The sequence below is a fragment of the Tiliqua scincoides genome, chromosome 1 (assembly GCF_035046505.1).
Source record: "Tiliqua scincoides isolate rTilSci1 chromosome 1, rTilSci1.hap2, whole genome shotgun sequence".
Classification (NCBI taxonomy): domain Eukaryota; kingdom Metazoa; phylum Chordata; class Lepidosauria; order Squamata; family Scincidae; genus Tiliqua; species Tiliqua scincoides.
Genome location: NC_089821.1, coordinates 68860119 through 68880997, shown reverse-complemented (window position 1 = coordinate 68880997; position 20879 = coordinate 68860119). Strand labels below are relative to the sequence as shown.

Below are 20879 nucleotides of genomic sequence, written 5' to 3'. Positions count from 1 at the left end.
ATCACTCTTCACGCAATTTTCTTCCTTTGTAAAGTAACCTAGAACATGAACATTTGTGCATATTGAACATTATTCTATTTTATAGAACAGGGGTCTCCAAACCTGGGCCCGGGAGCCAGATGTGGCCCGTGGAGTGCGTGTATCCGGCCCGTGGCCAACCTCTGATCCCCTGAGAGCCTCTGGCCCAGTTGACCAAACACAACCAGTGTTGTGCTTGTGGGGTGAGGGAATGGGGGTCCATTTAAGTGTGTGCTTTATTTCTTGTGCTGTGTTGGTTCTTGGAAAAATCCTGTACATTTGAGCCCATTCATTCGTTCGTTCGTTCATTCCAGTCATTCATCTAAGTTCCATCTCTAATGTATTTATTTAAATTTTATATTTAATTTTTTTTCCCCGACCCTCGACACCATGCCAGATATTTGATGCGGCCCTTTGGCCGAAAAGTTTAGAGACCACTGTTATAGAACATTAATTCTATATTATAAAAAATTATAATGTTATAAAACATTAAAACATCAAAATAAAATAACAGAATGACAAGAATTGACAAGTTCTTGTAGCCTAAGTTTTAGACTAGAGACCTAGAGACCTAGTTAAAAACCTAGTTAAAAGACCTAGTTTAAAACTAGAGACCTGGTTTTAAAAGTGCGTCCATCAAGGTAAGACCCTAATCTGAACATTAGAGTCTCTTCTGTATGGTAGAAAATAAATGTAAGAGTTAACTTATAATTTTTACAGGTATTTTTTCATAGACTGCTTACATAGGGCTAGGCTGCTACATTTTATGGGAGTAAAAGTGACACCTGGTGTCCAGAGGCAGTACTTCATATATCTTCTGAGTCTCAGCTTCTTTTTTTAACCTATACCAGCATAGTTTATGGATTAACCAAATAAGTAGTGTTTAACCATATACGCCAGTGTTTCTTAAACTGTGGGTCAGGACCCAGTAGGTGGGTTGCGAGCCAATTTCAGGTGGGTCCCCATTTATTTCAATGTTTTATTTTTAATATATTAGACTTGATGCTACCATTGCATGGGACTGCATTTGGGGAAATGTTATAGACCTGTATTTTAACAAGCTACTATGTATATTCTTTTAACAATGATATTAAATGGGACTTACTCCTGGGTAAGTGTGGGTAGGATTGCAGCCTAGGATTGTGAAAAATTTTCCTGCTTGATGATATCACTTCCAGTCATGACATCACTTCTGGTGGATCCTGACAGATTTTCATTCTAAAAAATGGGTCCCAGTGCTAGATGTGTGAGAATGATTGTTATATGCCAAACATTAAAAAAAAACAACACCCAATATAGGCCACACAATATAGAGTTAAATATTCATAAATTCTAATACAGGTCATCAGCTTAACAATCAACTTCTTGGACCTCCATGAATTCCTTTCTTCATTTCTGGCCTGAACAGTGAATCTGGCCATAAAATCATAACACATGTACTACAGACTGAAACCTTAATCTTTTCAAAAGCATCTTCTCTCCTGACTTATCAAATCTCCAAGCAGTGTCTTTCTTGTCAAATTATAAATAGAAAACACAGAAATGAATAAATTATTTTTGCAACATTACATGTACCTATGTGGTATGTTCTTCTATCATAAAAGGAACATCTTCACAATGGGAATTTAACTGTGAGCTGCTTGACTGATAACAGTAGAGATGGCATGGCATAGGATAGCAGAATGGCAAAAAGGTTTTGTCTTGCATTGTCTACAGAAAAACTATGTTGCAGACTCCACAACAGAGGCCCTCAGTCTTGCCCTCCACAACAGAGAGTAATCATTTTGCCTGTAACTGTGGATGTTTCCATTTGACTACTGTAGAATGAGAGGTTGGGGTTGCTGTAGATTCAAATGGGCTAAACTAGATGCAATTTCAATCACATAATTGATATTGATGAAGTTACTTCCCTGGCCCATAAATAGCTCATGCAAGGGAGGGATTTGGATTGGACTTCCACAAATACAGCATTTGTCCCATTTTGGAGCAAATGGGAGCTTTTTTTCTGGGCAAGACATTTCAAGGATTGAGTTAATATCCAGTTATGCCCTTTTTGTGACTAAGCTGTGACATCCAGGATCTAGATATGTTGGTCAATATTTTACACTCACCAGGAGAACCAGCATCCCTGTGGCAAACTGGTTAATTTATATTACATTTGTTACTCACCCTATCCCATGAACAGCTCAAAGTCTCCCTCCTTCCAGTTATAATGCAGAGTACAGTTCACAAAGTGACTTGGGCTTATCATCATGTAAAGAATTTTCTTGCCCTCTCACTGGCAAACTCCACTAACACTGTGGATGAGGAAATTCATGATAGAATATCCTCCAGTAATGCAATTAGTTGCACTAAATGATGTGGTGAGCGCTTGCCAAGGGAATGCTCTAAATCTGAAAATAGGGGAGATGTACCCAGTGGTTACATGGAAGGGGTGCTGTATTGGAATCACAGAAGATCTGGCAAAGAGGTAGGGTGTGGTGTCAGCAGTGGCCCCTTTAAGGTTAAGGCCTGGGCTTTCAGCAGAGGGTGTGCTGCACAGCTGCAGCCACTTGAAGGCAATAGGGCCCTCAGGCATAAAAGCACCTTATGAAGGGAGAGTTTGGTGTGGGTGGTAGAAGGAGGAAAGCTTGAGGAACTGGAGAAGTGGACTGAGGAATTGTTGTGTGAATGGACTTTGAAAGCTACTGGAGCAGAAACTACTGGAGACACTAAGACTGGTGTTTGGCTGCTGTGCCCAAGACCTGCTGAGGACCAAGGGGCTACTGTAGTGGTAGGAGGCTGCTGGCAGGAAGGAGGACCCCTGTAGGTTAAACAGGCGAGCTACCCTGGTAGTGGGGTCCACCAGTACTGCAGGGCAGAACCAGGGTAATTTCTGAGGAAAGAAGGAGAGCTAATTAGCTAAAAGTGGGTGTAATTCTCCAGGTGGAGCTTGGACTGGGAATCTGGCAGAACAGGTACCTGCATCAAACATCTCACATGCATTGGTGAAAATTTTTTGGGGTCTCTCCCCAGTAAGGGCAGACCAGCCAAAAATCTTTATTCAAGATAAAAACATGTGCAAGATAGTCAGCTCCTACTGAACCCTGGTAATTTTTACTGGTGTCCCCCCTTCTTAGTGGCCCTGCTCCTGGGGAAGGGAGTTACAAAGCCTCAATACCACCACCAAGAAGGTTCTGCTCATATATGTGTCTAAGCCTTGATCCTTGCAGTGCTGAATATAACTTAAGAGATGTTTATGGGTAGAGGCACCGTTTACTAAAGACATGAAGCAAACCCTACCCAATTCTACACTTGTGATTTAAGTAACATGATTATTCATAGAGGCATCACTAGGGTTTGCTCATCGCATCAACCCCCATAATGGACCTCCTCCCATACCAGACCATATAGAATAATGATAACACACGCAGTGTAAATGCATTGGCATCAATAGAGTTGGTATAACCTCCATCAACTTTGTTTATTTATTTTAATATACAACAGTACAGATCACCCAATAAAACAGTAATCAACAAAAAAAAACCAGTGGCCAACTTGATGACACTCAAACAGCCAAATAACAGCAAAGTCCTGAAGCCAGTGGCTCTGCCGGATGCAGCAGCACCAAAACAGCTACTGCTGTATCCAGTGGGACCACCGAGGCCACCAGAGGTTTCCTTGGGGAAGTCCCAGACCCCATAATGGAGCTTTTCAAGTCTACACCGGCTACTTTGCACAGGCTTTTCAGTCCAATATGGAGGATAAGATATGGCAGAGTAGGGCTCAGCCAGTCCCACCCCCTCCTGGGCAATCTCCGCCCCACCTCACCCTCCCTTGCCCTGTCTGCCCACCCTCCACCTCCCCAGCTCCAAAACTACTTATTGCTAACTCTTATTGCAAAACAGCTATTGCTAACCCTCCATACAGCACTGAGGCTCAGTGCCAATTGGTGCTGGTCCAGCGCCAGCAGCCCCTCCTCTCCAGGTGCCGCAGACATGCCTTACAGCATGTTTGTGATACCTAGTGCTGAAGCTCAGTGCTGGCACTGAGGATGTTTAGGATTGGGCCTTAAGAGTTCTACTATTAGCTCTGATACATGGGAATGAGAGCTGACTCACACTAACATTGGTTCCCTGCTGTGTGACAAAAACACCTCATTGGCTTTGGGAACAATTGGTCTCATTGGTCAGTTTTGAGTCAAAGAAATCCACTTTTTGTTATACAAGGTAGTTATGTTTTCCTTTTCCGGTTATTTGGCTATAGTGTTTGATAGACATATTTCAGCATGGTTTGTTTCATTACATTCTGCATTAAATTATCCATCAAATGATATATAAAATGAACGTATTATTTGAAAATATCAAGATTTTCACAACTTTGACCACAAGTGGTGTCATTCCCCCTCCCCAAGGGTATTATCTGGTGTTGTCCGCACTCCCTGCACCAAACTAGTGATGCCACTAATTATTAACTAGATGCCCTAGTGTCTCTGGTTCCCATCAGGTAACTGGAGTATCTTTGCAGCATATGAACAAGTCATTGAATCTGACTGAGGGCGCGATGCCAACCCCTTATGTAAGTGCTTTCCAGTGCTGACATAAGGGCAATGCAGCTCTGAGGTAAAGGAAAAAACATTCCCTTACTTTGAGGCGGCCTCAGTGAGTGACACCCAACTGCAGGATGCAGCACACGTCCCATTGGCACCGCTATGCCAGTGCTGGAAAGCACTGACATAAGGGGTTAGGATTGCGCCCTGAGAATATTATCTTCTATTCCTAAAACATATAACAGGTCCTGAAATAGTGCTTTTTTTCCTGTGAGAAAAGGTTATAGTCTGCTATGTCTGGGGGTCAAGGGTTGGAGTCACAATAAACACAGAGTATGTACAAGGCAAGAAATTGAAGCCCTGGCGCTTCAGTGCCTGCCGGGAGGGATGATTTTCTGCCAGGACCCCACCATACACGGGAAAACCATGAGCATACAGCTTCATAGCTGTCCCTTTTGTCACAACTTCAATCCAGCCTTGTCCCCGGTACTGAGGGTGGGTGTAGCTATGTGTTAGGCAACCAACAGGGTCACTAAGGGTCCAGGAGATCAACTGCCATTCCTTGTTAAAGAGGCCGGTGCAAGGAAAGTTGCGGACCAGGCTGTCCAGATATCGCAGGCTATGACTGCTGCCTCCCTCACTCCAGGTGTCATTGAGCAAAGCTGCATGAGATGAATTGATGGTCCCAATGTGGAGGTCGTTTCTTAGCCTGAAACAGAAGGGCAGGCAGAAGTGGTGAACGAACAAACTGAAGGGTTCCAAAGAATTCCATGAGCTGAAACAGCCTTTGGGTCACACTCAACAGGGCCAAGAAGCAGGCAGCACCAAGGGAAGCTCAGGGTTCAGGTGACGGACACGTCTCCCGGTTTTGGCCCCTGGGCATGAAGGGAAAAATACAGCTGTTGCTTTTTGCAGCTTGGGGACTGAGATACAGGATAATCAGGGATAAGAAGGACAAGAATTTAGTTTGGAAAACTCACACCTCACAGTTTCCGGCTTTATGGGTGAGGCCAAGCAGAGGCTCTGACTATACGCATGGTCTGTGGGGCTGACTATTGGCCTACAGTTCACACCTACTTATTCTGAAGCTGACATATAGTGGAGCTTCAATGAGACAATTCTGGAATAAGGGGTTTGATTAACTAGTTATGGACCTCTTCTCCATAGTCATGGAGTCATCCAAGCTGCTTCTCCTCAGAAAAGCCTATATTGTGGCTGTATCAAATAACTTCAAGGCCATTTTCTAATTTTGCCATTCCATTCTATCAAACATTGACCATTTTTTACTTCTACCCAGTGCAATAAACTCTTTGCTCATCCTGTCCCTCCCCCTTATTTTGAATCCTGCTAATGCTCATGAACAAGCTGGGCAAACAGAGAGATTTGGGAAATTAGGAATGAAGAGAGAAAGGAGGAACATGACAATAAGTTATACACAGTAAACACCTAATTTATCCCGGTTTATTCTGGTATTTCACTTTCACTCCCCAAGTCATTTGCACAAAGGAGATCTATTGTCACTGTCTGAGCTGAAACTGGATGAAGGACAGTTGTGGTAAAATGTATAGACCTCAAAAAATGTGGGAGATCCATCCTTCCAAAGTCCAGTGCTGTCTGAAACAGTGCTATAGGAGATGTCATTTAAATTAGGCAGAAAAGTGGGGCTAATTTGCCAGAAAACATTGGCTGCATCAGCTGTCAATCAACCCAGGACAAAAGCACAGTATTGAAGCAGCACTAAAGGAATTGGGGTTACTGGAGGCATGACTGTAGATACAGCAGTCAGTACTGGCACTGCTATGCTTAGCCTGATGGATACAGCATGGCAATGAACTTTAGGAGGTGTGATGTCTGGTTCTGTTAGGTCTTCTCAGTGAAGTGTGATGAAGAATTCAGACTTTGATTCATAGGGAAGCCTTTTCGGACTCCTTGAATCTTTTTAAAGATCTAGAGAAATAGCAGGCAGGGGGATACTTCATGCCCTAAGAATTCCACAGAGGAATTAATCAATAGGATTTCTCCTTATTCAGTCTTGAAGCTCAATGCAAGAACTTACAACAAATGTTCCCACTCATCACATAGCTAATGGGGGTGCCAAGCACTAAATTTTGCAGGCATCTGAAAGTGACATGCAAGCGGCCCTTCCCCTTCCCCTTTGGAGCCATTCCAGATGATGGGAGCAAAATGGAGACAAATGCCTCTGTTTTGCTCCCACTGTCCAGAATGGCTCTGACGTGGAGGGGTCCCTTGAACAGCATGTGCTTTGCACCCCCCTAGCTACGCCACTGGTCTCAGTCTCTCCCAGCAAGCATCCTGGGGGAGAGATCACATTCACTGACCGTTTCTGGGAGAGGCTGGGTGGGTCTGGATGCAGCGCTGTCAAATAAGAATAGGGTTTCAGGTGGACATGTCTGGCCTCTGCAATACTTCTGACAGCTTTGTACACCCCATCTTGGAGAACTGCATAAGAACATAAGAACAGCCCCACTGGATCAGGTCATAGGCCCATCTAAGTCCAGCTTCCTGTATCTCACAGCGGCCCACCAAATGCCCCAGGGAGCACACCAGATAACAAGAGACCTCATCCTGGTGCCCTCCCTTGCATCTGGCATTCTGACATAACCCATTTCTAAAATCAGGAGGTTGCGCATACACATCATGGCTTGTACCCCGTAATGGATTTTTCCTCCAGAAACTTGTCCAATCCCCTTTTAAAGGCATCCAGGCCAGTCGCCATCAGCACATCCTGTGGCAAAGAGTTCCACAGACCAACCACATGCTGAGTAAAGAAATATTTTCCTTTGTCTGTTCTAACTCTCCCAACACTCAATTTTAGTGGATGTCCCCTGGTTCTGCTGTTATGTGAGAGTGTAAAGAGCATCTCCCTATCCACTCTGTCCATCCCCTGCATCATTTTGTATGTCTCAATCATGTCTCCCCTCAGGCGTCTCTTTTCTAGGCTGAAGAGGCCCAAACACCGTAGCCTTTCCTCATAAGGAAAGTGCCCCAGCCACCGTAATCATCTTACTCGCTCTCTTTTGCATCTTTTCCATTTCCACTATGTCTTTTTTGAGATGCGGCGACCAGAACTGGACAATACTCCAGGTGTGGCCTTACCTTCAATTTGTACAAAGGCATTATAATATTAATCGTTTTGTTCTCAATACCTTTCCTAATGATCCCAAGCATAGAATTGGCCTTCTTCACTGCCGCCGCACATGGGATCTACACTTTCATCGACCTGTCCACCACCACCCAACATCTCTCTCCTGATCTGTCACAGCCAGCTCAGAACCCATCAGCCTATATCTAAAGTTTTGATTTTTTTGCCCCAATGTGCATGACTTTACACTTACTGACATTGAAGTGCATCTACCATTTTGTTGCCCATTCTGGCAGTCTGGAGAGATCCTTCTGGAGCTCCTCACAATCACTTCTGGTCTTCACCACTCGGAAAAGTTTGGTGTCGTCTGCAAACTTTGCAACCTCACTGCTTAACCCTGTCTCCAGGTCATTTATGAAGAGGTTGAAAAGCACCGGTCCCAGGACAGATCCTTGGGGCACACTGCTTTTCACTTCTCTCCATTGTGAAAATTGCCCATTGACACCCACTCTCTGTTTCCTGGCCTTCAACTAGTTCTCAATCCATGAGAGGACCTGTCCTCTAATTCCCTGACTGTGGAGTTTTTTTAGTAGCCTTTGGTGAGGGACCATGTCGAATGCCTTCTGAAAGTCCAGATATATAATGTCCATGGGTTCTCCCACATCCACATGCCTGTTGACCTTTTCAAAGAATTCTATAAGGTTCGTGAGGCAAGACTTACCCTTACAGAAGCCATGCTGATTCTCCCTCAGCAAGGCCTGTTCATCTATGTGTTTTGAGATCCTATCTTTGATGAGGCATTCCACCATCTTACCCGGTATAGATGTTAGGCTGACCGGCCTATAGTTTCCTGGGTCCCCCTCTTTCCCTTTTTAAAGATAGGTGTGACATTTGCTATCCTCCAATCTTCTGGCACCGTGGCCGTCAAGAGATCTGCAACTTCATTCCTCAATTCCTTTTTTGAATTTTCACTCTTCCATGAGTTAAGAATGTTATGAGAGACCACTAGCATAGCTAAGGGAGGCTGGAGGGTACAGGGCCTTGGGTACCAAGTGAGGGGGGAGGTGTCAGCAGCTGCCCCTGCCATGATCCCATTTCTCAACCTGCAGGTATAGCTGCCCAGTTCTGTCGTCTCCTATTACTTTAATCTATTTTCAGAAAGCTAGCCAATTGTACAGGGTTCTCCAAACATCTCTGCAGGTGTGCATCTATAAGCTCAAAACAAGACCAAACAACCACTTTCTTTTAAAAGGTTTATTTTAAGCACCAATTCAATAAGAAGAGCTCGGTTTGCTTCTAAGAAGGTATAGGGTGAAACCACTCAGGGAGACAAAAGTGGGAGTAGAAATGATGGATTCTCTTTCCTTTTATAATCTTCTTTTATAATGTGTTCACTTGCCTTTTCTGCACTTCTCTTTCTACCTGGCTGTTCTGGATGCTGTTGCCTGACTTACATTACACCACACCCTATTTTGCATAGATAATTAAGATTTCAGGGCAGGAACTGCATCAGTTCTAATACTGATAGTTGCAGGAGCCAAAGAGGGGAGTCAGCCTGATCTGTCTCTGAGCTTTTGTACCCTCTGCACCTAACATAGGTTGTTTGGGAGGTGGATTTTTTCCCTTAGAGAATACATACCTGTTGAAAAGGAAAGGGAAGCTTAGGGTTCATTCTCAAGACAATCTGGTTGCTTGCCTCTTAATGTCCAGGCGGACTCACCATGCAGCTGAAAGGCCATGCTCCAGTCAATGGCTTCTGCATTTTCCAGCAGTGCTTGGCAGGCATCCACATCCTGGTAGAAAGCAGCATACAAGTTGGTAAAGAAATCCCACTTGTCCTTCATCACCTGCAATGTGAAATTCAGGTATTGACAATATGGAGGCAGTCAGTGGGGGTGAGAAAAATGCAACAAGGTAATGTTGGATAACAGAGCAAAACAGAGAAAGGTGGTAACAAGAGTCACCAGCACCACTGAGTGCAGCACTGATGGATTTCCGCCTGCAGTGACATTGCAGGGATCTCATAGATAGAGGTACATAATGGTTTGCATGTGTGTGTTTGTCCACAAGTTCTCCAATTTCCTACCTTTCTTTGTGGGCGGGTAAGGACAACTTTAAATTCTGGCCAGGAGTCCACCACCACTTCATGCTGAACTGGGTTTCCACGATTGATGTGCATCACTGCCCCATGGACCTGCCAATGAAAGATGGGGTTAGAATGGTTGGCAACCTTCAGTCTCGAAAACTATGGTATAAGCCTACAGCACCCGGTATTCCCAGGCGGTCTCCCATTCAAGTACTAACCAGGCCTGACCCTGCTTAGCTTCCGAGGTCAGATGAGTTTGGACATGTGCGGGGTAAATGGCCTAGAGCAAAAGTCTGGTTCGCTCCATGAGAAAGTGCTGGGGACATCATGCCTTATAATCTGTGCTGGCATTGAAGAACAGCATGTGCAGATTTTCTACATGTGTTTTGGACTTCATGCTATGATCTTTCATGAATAAATAAACCTGAGCTAGGAGGTGATACCCAGATACCCGAAATTTCATTATTGTGCTCTCTTCAAAACTGTACAGATGAAATGGGCAGCCCAATCCTATGGTCCAGGGCCGTCATGAGGTACAGTGGCACCGAAATGCCCACTGCTGTATCCTGCAGGGCCAGACCAGCTAATGGAGCCTCCTCAAGGTAAGGAACATTCCCCTGACACTGTGTCCAGCTCCACTGGTGGCATAAGATCTGTGCCTGCTGTTCAGCAAGCAAGAAACCGAGGAGGCCTGTGTTGAGTGAAGCGGCTTGGAAGGGGGCATTGGATGTGGCAGCAGACTCTGCCACCATTCACAGTCCCTCCTGGGCCCAATCCTTCCCCTGTTCTGCTCCCCCCCCCCAGTTCTGCCCTCCCCTGCCTTTCCCTTGCCTTCCCTCCACCCTGAAAAGTTTCCCTGCTGCCCAGCAGGGACACTTACTGCTCAGCGCTTCTCCAAGGCACCCTCCTGGTGCTGAGCCCAGCGCCGACTGGCACAGACTTCACCATCAGTGCAGCGTCCTCACTGCCAACAGCAGCCTTATGGCACTCATGATGGTGGTTGCCAGAGCACCTCACCAGCTGCCGGTGCTACTCTGGCTTTGAATTGGGCCCTTAGTCGGAAATGACAATGAACTTACTTCCTGTTTCAAAGACGTGTATTGCAATCAGCTGAAAATACCTGTTGCTTGGCATCACCTGGCAGGACAAAGTTCCAAACAACACAGTCCTGGAACGAGGTGGAATCCCTACCATGTATGCACTGCTGAAACAGAGACGCCTGCACTGACTTGGTCATGTCGTGAGAATGGATGATGGCCGGATCCCTAAGGATCTCCTCTATGGAGAACTCGTGCAGGGAAAGCACCCTACAGGTAGACCACAGCTGCGATACATCTGCAAGAGGGATCTGAAGGCCTTAGGAGTGGACCTCAACAGGTGGGAAACCCTGGCCTCTGAGCGGCCCGCTTGGAGGCAGGCTGTGCAGCATGGCCTTTCCCAGTTTGATGAGACACTTGGCCAACAGTCTGAGGCTAAGAGGCTAAGAAGGAAGACCCATAGCCAGGGAGACAGACCAGGGACAGACTGCACTTGCTCCCAGTGTGGAAGAGATTGTCACTCCCGAATCGGCCTTTTCAGCCACACTAGACACTGTTCCAGAACCACCATTCAGAGCGCGATACCATAGTCTTTCGAGACTGAAGGTTGCCAACTAACTAACCTGTTGCTCTACCAGTTTCCAAATAGTATTCCTACCTTATACATTTTGATACATTATAAGCATTTTCAATCCAAACAACAGATACATTTGTTGAAAAGTTGACTTAATTTGTCATGCTTGATAACCACAAATGCCAGGATCATATATGTCCATATACACCAGAGCTAGCCCAAGTCCTCCTGACACCAGTGGCAGCCTGGCAAATGCTGCCCCCCTTATTTGACAATGTGCCAGCCTCTGCTCAAAGTCATAGCTAGGCTGGGGTGGCCCACCCCACAATAGCGATCTGGAGGTTTGCTGGGCTCTCCACTGAGGTGTGCTCGCTGTCCAAGTGTTTGGAGTTGTGAGTTGAGCGTTGAAGCATCCTCCGTTTAGCTCCAAACTGGAGTTGTTCCAGAGGCAGGGGGTTGATGCAGTGATGTGAAGGGTTGACGTGATCCCATCACTGAGTCATCTCACCCCAGGCACTGTTAGGCCAGGTGATGTTACTGCCCCAGCTCCACCCATTCTTCAATGTTCTAGCTCAGTATTCTCCTCACCTCCATATTTTCTCTTCCTCTCTGTCACCCCTTTCCTTTTCCAGTCCAAAGAGTAGAAGGAGAAGGAGGTGCGGAGGAGGCAAGCAGGAGGACAGAGATGGTGCCCCCACCAATCTGCAGCTGAGGTGACTGCTTCCAGTTGTCCTCCTGGATGGAACATACCTGATAATACACACTCTTCTTGCTATTGTTATCATGTACCTTTTTGGTGTTCTTCCTACTATACATGTATCTCTTTATTGGATTGCTATCTTATTTTCTTGTTCTTCCTTCCTTATCTTTCAATGCTTTTAATATATATTTGCCTTTTCTTCTATTCTTCTACTTCATAAAAAGGAAATATACATTTATTTTTCACATTTTTGTACTGCCCTTCTTCCAAGGAGTTCACTGTAGTGTACATAGTTCCTCCCCTCCTTTTATCCTCACAACAGCTCTGTGAAATACGTAAGGCTGAGAGATAGAGACTGGCCCAAGGTCACCCCGGAAGCCTTATGGCTGAGTGAGGATTTTGCTTTTGCTTGAGCAAGCTTTTGGCTTGAGCAAGCCTTTGGCTTACACAAGGGTACCCAATCTCTGGACCATCTGTGCCAATAATCACACTGGGTGAGCAGCAGGAATGTGCCACATGTGAGGAGGTGCTTAGTTTTCCTTTAGCCAGGGATACTGGAGGGGAGTGACTGCCTCTGTCCATTCTCTGCTTCTGACCCTGGATCACCTCTGAAGTGGAACCAAGGCTGCTACCTTTCCCCTAGAAGGGTTCCTGGGGCTTTAACAACAGAAAGAAGTTGAACAGGTGTTGAGCAGGAAGTGTTACATATTAAATTAAAGAGAGATTCATGATACCGGAAGTGCCAGAGGCAGACTCCTTTTCAGCATGCCCTCTAGCAGCTGCAGTTTGGATGGGCAGGTCAGGATCAGCATGGCTGGCCAAACAAAGGGTTCTGGGCAAGTAAGAGCAGGATGGGAAGCACCTGAAAAAGGAGAGACAGAGAAAGAAATCTATCAGTGCCTTACAAACCATCCTCCATCCAATGGATGATAGCAGTGACTTACCATGTTCAAATGAAATATCAGTACATCATTTTTGCCAGGTCTGTAGTCCTCAAATACCTATAATAACCATGTCCATCAGACATATGGAGTCAACTCCTAATCTGAAGGGATGAAGATTGGCTGGTACTCATTTGCAGAGTTCAATTCATTTGAGTAGATAGACACTATCCATTTGCTTATTATGCATGAAACTGCCTTATACTGGGTAGTTTAGCTTAGTATTGCTTCCACAGAATGGGACTCCCCAGCATTCTAGAGTTCTTTCCCAACCTTACCCAGAGGTGCCTTGGAATTGGACTTGTGACATTCTCCATGCAAGGTATGTAGTCTACCACTCAAAAGTGGCCCCTCCCCACACTGAGGCAGAACTGGAGTATAGCAACCTTTCCTGGAGATGAAGCTTTTACATTCAGAGGGCCCCAACAACAGCTGCTCACCTAGAAGGTCAAATTTGCCTGGGAGAAGAAGGAAACAGCCTCAGATCCCAGGACTGCAAGGACATCTGATGCCAGCCTCCTGGAACTACTTAAGTGAGAGCCCCACAGTCCAAAAAGGCAATCTTTTATTTCAGAGGGAATGAACCATTGACAGAATAATGCCTTGGCCCCAGAGGTTTGGTGGGAAAAGGGTGAACTTGGTTAGAAAATGATTAATAACCTTTGATTATTCGTTGATCCAGGCTGTGCTTCATCATATTGCCTTCTTGCAGGCATGGATTGTGGCTTGCCAGAACTATGTTCTAAATATCACCTATAGCACTGTTTCATACAGCACTCTTTTTGAGGAACATAGAATAGCCTTATAGGAGGAATTTCCGTACTTGAAAAGGAGAACAATTGTTCAACTATATCCACTAAAAGTTTATCCACTAAAACACTAAACCTCAGGAAACTTTGCCTGAGGTTCAAAGCACATCATTGTGTTCTCTGCATACCCTGGGGCTTTTCAACTTCCACTTAGGCAATCCCCTGTGCTACTCTGAAAAGGCTCATCCACTATGCATGGAGGTGCTTGTTTCAGGTAAGTAAGATAGGATGACATCTTGAGTCTTACTGAACACTTCTGGCTTACTTCTGAGTAAAATAAAGAACACCATTTTCAAGCACCTTTAATTATAAGGCATGGGGGGCCTGCCACCAGAAGGGAAAATTAACCACCCATTCCTGTGCCAGTGGCACTTGCTCATATGTCTCACTGAGTCCCAGTGAATGTCAATAGAAAACACCACATAGAGAATTTCATAGGCTATGGTGTCATCCTCTTCTGTGGAATGCCTGGTGTGTGGAACTGCATCTTTTCAAAACTGACTCTGCTCCTGTACTTTAACAGAAGTTTAACAAGGATAAATTAAAGCAGGGGCTTCTCCTAAATGGAGGGGAAATGCTGTGAAAAGCTTGACATGCTGAATTTCTGCATCAGGCTGAGGCAGCAGGCAGAAGATTGAGGATGGTGATGTTAGCCAAATTCTAATACCCTACCAAGTTCCAACTAGGGCCTTGGTCTGGGAACTGCAGACAGCAGAGAGGCTTGAATGCACAGGAGAAGCACAAACTCAAGACAGTTTGACCAAGAAACAAGAGTTTATAAGGAAAGAGCTTAAGGTAACACAAAACACATGTTACAGAGCAACAAAGTTTACCCTGAACCTAATAAGCCCTAGTTGTGCTACTTCCTTCATGGAGAAAGAGGAGAGTATGGATCTCTCTTGTCTGGGGTTGAGCATTCCTGTGCCTGTATAGGTTTTAACAATATCATCCACAGCAATATCACTGTGCATGTGATAAAAGATGATGTATTATCCTATGTTCGAAAGTGGTGCACCAAGCAAATCACAGGAGGAGAAGGTCTAGCCTACAGTCTTAACTCAAAACGCAGAGAGAATATCCTGCATCTCTCTGTTTTTTTTCCTTTCCCTTGGGCAAAACTTATTTCAAGGGACAAAGACTGAATGGCTTAAGAGTATCACAAGTGCCTGTGGAAGAGTCTCCCATAACATCTCCTCCAGCAGCCACAACATGGAAGGACTGAATAGGATCCACATTGCTTGACTGATAGCAGCAGAAACCACGTGGACAGGGAGCACCTGAGAAGGAGGGAAGGAGACCAGTTCTTGTTGCCTCCCCAGAGGCCCCAAACTGAGTCATTGCTTCCACACTGTAATAACAGACTTATTTCAGTCCTGTATCAACACACACACACACACATTTGGTACAGACCAAATGCTCCAAACAGTAAGAGGGAGTCCCCTGGCCCCTTCTAGCTCAACATAAACTTGACTTCCTTGACTTGACACCCTTGACTTCTGACAAGCAGACTTCCCTCGGATGAGGAGGCTGGTTAGAAGGAGGTTGAAAGGGAAGGTACAAAGAGTCCAATCTCTCCAAAGTGCATGGAGGCTACTTAAAACAACAGTAACAGAGGCCCAGTGGAAGTGTATACCGCAAAGGAAGAAGGGCTCGACTAAGTCCAGGAGGGTGCCCGCATGGCTAACCAGCCACATTAGACAGGCCATAAAGGGCAAGGAAGCTTCCTTCCGTAAATGGAAGTCTTGCCCTAATGAGGAGAATAAAAAGGAACATAAACTGTGGCAAAAGGAATGTAAGAAGGTGATACGGGTGGCCAAGAGAGACTATGAGGAACACATGGCAGGCAACATTAAGGAGAATAATAAAAGCTTCTTCAAATATGTTAGAAGCAGGAAACCCGCCAGAGAAGTGGTTGGCCCTCTAGATGATGAGGGAGGGAAAGGGGGGATAAAAGGAGACTTAGAGATGGCAGAGAAATTAAATGAGTTCTTTGCATCTGTCTTCACGGCAGAAGACCTCGGGCAGATACTGCTACCCGAACGGCCCCTCCTGACCAAGGAATTAAGTCAAATAGAGGTTAAAAGAGAAGGTGTTTCAGACCTCATTGATAAATTAAAGATCAATAAGTCACCTGGCCCTGATGGCATCCACCCAAGAGTTATTAAGGAATTGAAGAATGCAGTTGCTGATCTCTTGACTAAAATATGCAGCCTGTCCCTCAAAACGGCCACAGTGCCAGAGGACTGGAGGATAGCAAATGTCACAACAATTTTTAAAAGGGAAGGAGGGGGGACCCGGGAAACTATAGGCCGGTCAGCCTAACATGTATACCAGGTAAGATGGTGGAATGCCTCATCAAAGATAGACTCTCAAAACACATAGAAGAACAGGCCTTGCTGAGGGAGAGTCAGCATGGCTTCTGTAATGGTAAGTCTTGCCTCATGAACATTTTAGAATTCTTTGAAAAGGTCAACAGGCATGTGGATGTGGGAGAACCCGTGGACATTATATATCTGGACTTTCAGAAGGCGTTCAACACGGTCTTTCACCAAAGGCTACTGAAAAAACTCCACAGTCAGGGAATTAGAAGGCAGGTCCTTTCCTGGACTGAGAACTGGTTGAAGACCAGGAAACAGTGAGTGGGTATCAATGGGCAATTTTCACAATGGAGAGAGGTGAAAAGCAGTGTGCCCCAAGGATCTGTCCTGGGACTGGTACTTTTCAACTTCTTCATAAATGACCTGGAGACAGGGTTAAGCAGGGAGGTGGCTAAGTTTGCAGACGACACCAAACTTTGACAGATGCGTTTCAATGCAAGTAAGCATAAAGTCATGCACATTGGGGCAAAAAAATCAAAACTTCACATATAGGCTGATGGGTTCTGAGCTGTCTGTGATAGATCAGGAGAGAGATCTTGGGGTGGTGGTGGACAGCTCGATAAAAGTGTCGGCCCAATGTGCGGTGGCAGTGAAGAAGGTCAATTCTATGTTTGGGATCATTAGAAAGGGTATTGAGAACAAAACGGCTAATATTATAATGCCGTTGTACAAATCGATGACAAAGCCACACCTGGAGTATTGCGTTCAGTTCTGGACACCACATCTCAAAAAGTACATCGTGGAAATGGAAAAGGTGCAAAAGAGAGTGACTAAGATGAATATTGGGCTGGGGCACCTTCCTTATGAGGAAAGGCTATGGCATTTGGGCCTCTTCAGCCTAGAAAAGAGGCACCTGAGGGGGGGGACATGATTGAGACTGTGAGGCCTCCCTGTGGGGGAGGGGTGGGCCCGCCTGGCCTTTCTGAGGGGGACCCCCTGGTGGAGGCCTCAGACTTGTTCCCCCACAAGAAGTAGGGGTTGCGTCACCCGGTTCCCCTTCTTTGGGTTGGCAGCATTAGCTAGTCAGGAGCAGGGGCTACTAGCAGCAGATCCTCCTGCCTGCTCTTCTGACTCCCAACTGCCTTGTCATCCCTGGCCTCCAGGTTTATGTAGGGCAGACCCCTCCCCTTTGGCCCCTCCCCTTCCCTCACAGGGAGGGTACAAATAGGGCCTGTCTCTGGGCCTGCCCTCTCCTGGGCTTACTACAACTCCTCCCCTTCCTCTCCCTGTTTCCCTCCCACCTCCTCTCACCTGGAGCTGCTGGGATTGTTCCTGAGAGGGCTGGGAAGGCTGCTGCCTCTGCTCTGGTCTAGCAGCCTTCTCCCTTGGTAAGTTGGGGACTCGCACGAGGAGGGGAACCCTGACAGAGACATACAAAATTATGCATGGGAAAGATAAAGTGGATAGAGAGATGCTCTTTACACTCTCACATAACACCAGAACCAGGAGACATCCACTAAAATTGAGTGTTGGGAGAGTTAGGACAGACAAAAGAAAATATTTCTTTGCTCAGCGTGTGGTTGGTCTGTGGAACTCCTTGCCGCAGGATGTGGTGACGGCATCTGGCCTGGATGCCTTTAAAAGGGGATTGGACATGTTTCTGGAGGAAACGTGATGTGATGTGTTTGTGCAACCTCCTGATTTTAGAAATGGGCTATGTCAGAGTGCCAATGCAAGGGAGGGCACCAGGATGCAGGTCTCTTGTTATCTGATGCACTCTCTGGGGCATTTGGTGGGCCGCTGTGAGATACAGGAAGCTGGACTAGATGGGCCTATGGCCTGATCCAGTGGGGCTGTTCTTGTGTTCTTATGTTCTTATGTCATAGGCAAGATGGTTCTGCTGTGGACCACTGGTGCTTCATCACATGGTCAGTGCTCACCTGTGGTCAGTCACGTCCTTGGTAAGGTTAGGAAGAAGAAGCCAATCGAGTGACCAAAATCCGCTCTGTCAGTGTCTAGTCCTGCTCAGTCTCCTCAGAGGACTATGTTGCTTGCAAGGGAAAATATGTTTTATTCTAAAGTGAATGAACTATTAACAGATTTGTTTTTTGGACTGTAGCCCAGGACATTGTGGGATGGCATCCAGGTGATACCTTAGAATTGGCTGAGTCCCTGAACCGAGATGGGATGGGCCTGCTTCTAAGGAATGGGCTGGCCCCTGCCACTCCCCTCAGGAGGTGTTGAAGGAGATAATGGAGGAGTGTGGCTGGTGGGCATGGAAGGGAGGAGGCCAGGAACCTTCCACGGCTGCTGGAGAACTGTACTTCAGACAGGTGTGACACTAAGCTCCGTGATCCTAGATAATCCCTCCTAAGGAAGAATGAAGTTTTGCTTCAGGCTTTCCCACATTAGCTGCTGATCTGGTGGAGAAACCAAGCTGGCACATTAGGATGGGTACACACTGCATGGCATTGTTCATGCATGACACGTATAAAGTTGGTTGCCACACAGGCCTTTGCTGTACGCTGCCTCAGGGGGTCTTGAAGAACACTTGGCTACGCTCTCCAAAAATCTGCACACTTTCACCTGGTTGCTTCATAAATGTCTCATTGCCTCTCACCCGAGATGGTTAAACGAACATCTAAAGCAAAGTAACTGAAAATGTACATTACTTTCCCCCTCATTATCTATATCGGGGTGCCCAAACCCCAGCCCTGGGGCCACATGAGGCCCTCGAGGCTTCTCAATGCGGCCCTCAGGGAGCCCCCAGTCTCCAATGAGCCTCTGGCCCTGAAGAGATTTGTTGGAGCCCGCACTGGCCCAACGCAACTGCTCTCAGTGTGAGAGCGACTGTTTGACCTCTTGCATGAGCTGTGGGATGAGGGCTCCCTCCACTGCTTGCTGTTTCATGTCTGTGATGCAGCAGAGGCAGCAAAGGAAAGGCCAGCCTTGCTTTGTGCAAGGCCTTTTATAGGCCTTGAGGTATTGCAAGACCTTCATTCATTCATATAAGTTCATCTTTAATATATTCATTTATGTAAACTTATGCAAATTTATTCAAATTTTAAATGTAAATTAATTCTTTTTTCCCCCCTGGCCCCCGACACAGTGTCAGAGAGATGATGTGGCCCTCCAGCCAAAAACTTTGGACACCCCTGATCTATATTCTTGAAATAACTCTATCTTCTTTTGGTTTCATGGTTATTGGTAGCCTAATTTTGAGGCACTTTGAGGTTGTTTGCGCCACTCACCCATGTCAATGATCCCAAAACACTGCTGAATTTGACCCATCACTCTAAGTATTGCTAATTCCCCTAATTTGTTCAATTTGAGTTATTGTGTGCACGCATGTGTGCGCATGACATGTGTAAGAAGACTTGTGTACATGTGAATGACCAGTGCTGGCAACACTAACCATCTTCTTTCTTGGGCACAACAAAGAATATTCAATACATCCAAGCTTGGGGGATATGATAAACATTGTGCGGAATGGTTATCAGTAGATGTGCTGAATTGTCTATAAGACTCACCTGTCTGCTGCTGAGGTTTTCTAGCATGATGGTAATACTAAAGCCTCTTTGCTGCTGGGGAAAGAGGTGGGGAGGTAGGAGGACAGGATTATTTTCTTCCCCTCAAGTTTTGGGTGGAAGAATGTGAGTAGTTGATAGTCCTGAGACTTAGTTTGAACCAGGTGGATGTTGTATCCTGGAGTCTCTTGTCTTGAAAAATAATCTGGAGGAATGAAAGGAGGTTGGGGACAACCTGTACTTTGTGACGGAGAACGTCTCATATGCAGAAGGCCCCTGAAGCCTATTCCTGACATCTCTAGAGAGGAATACCTGCCTGGAAACCTGCAGAGCCACCACCAGTGCTGACAACACTGAGCCTGATAGCAGGATGCGATAGCTTTCTGTCTGTACAGTTCTGTGTAGTGATGTCCTGGAACACAGGTGCATCTCATCCCAGAAGAATGAGGTAGGGTAAGTCTTCTAATTGGGGCATTGTGACCTCACTGGTCATCCTTCCATAGCCCAGTTCCACTATTGCTGTTGGCCATTGGTAGAAGAGGGAATTTCAGCAGGCGCAGTTTGTCACATCCTAGATAAGAAGCTGTACATGCAGAAATTCCCTCCTCTACACAATTGGTGATGGTCTCGGAGCCCTAAAGTTGGAAGGCTGGCCACCCCAACCTAGGTGCTCCCAGACCAATTAGCACCTCACTTGATGGTCAGGAAGACTGGGAATTTCAAAAGGCTAACACATTGCCAGTACATATTTAGAAAATAGAATAAAAGTTGCTGTAGTTTTTTTTCTCTCTCCCCCACTGCTTCTCTTCTCTTGCTGCCCATCTGTATGTTCACACACCCCTCGTGTGATCCTTCCCTCTTGCCAGGAGCTTCCTGGCCTGAAAGCTGAGAGCCGTGAGACAGCCTGCCTCCGGATGGATCATTTGCTTAAGTTGACCGTAAAATTGTGTCTGCTGTGAGGCCGCCATCGTGGCGCTAAAGAGAGCCTAGCCCATTCCAGCTGCTTGGCACAGGGGTGGAGAGGGCATGTATGATGCCAGACCAGGATTCTCCAGAGAGTAACCACCTTCTGATTCCTGCTGTCTTGCAGCCTGTGGCACAAATACTCTCTCTGAGAAGCTGGGGGCACCTCAATCTGGCAAGGAGTCCAGGATCATCCCTTCATTTCTGCGCTGGGAGGCAGGAGCTCTGGAAAGATGCCCATGAAGGCCTACCAGCTGGAGCCCAGGAATGTGTCA

General features: G+C 46.1%; 1 protein-coding gene across 1 annotated transcript; it reads right to left on the bottom strand.

The window, feature by feature from the left end:
* Nucleotides 1–4837: 4837 nt before the first annotated feature.
* LOC136644814 (glycine N-acyltransferase-like protein 3) lies at nt 4838–12858 on the bottom strand. The gene is made up of 5 exons (XM_066620975.1): nt 12781–12858; nt 9736–9843; nt 9370–9496; nt 6886–7006; nt 4838–5255 (listed from the first exon to the last, which is right to left on the bottom strand). The coding sequence occupies exons 1-5, from the start codon at nt 12856–12858 to the stop codon at nt 4838–4840; spliced, it is 852 nt and encodes a 283-aa protein (XP_066477072.1).
* Nucleotides 12859–20879: the final 8021 nt, after the last annotated feature.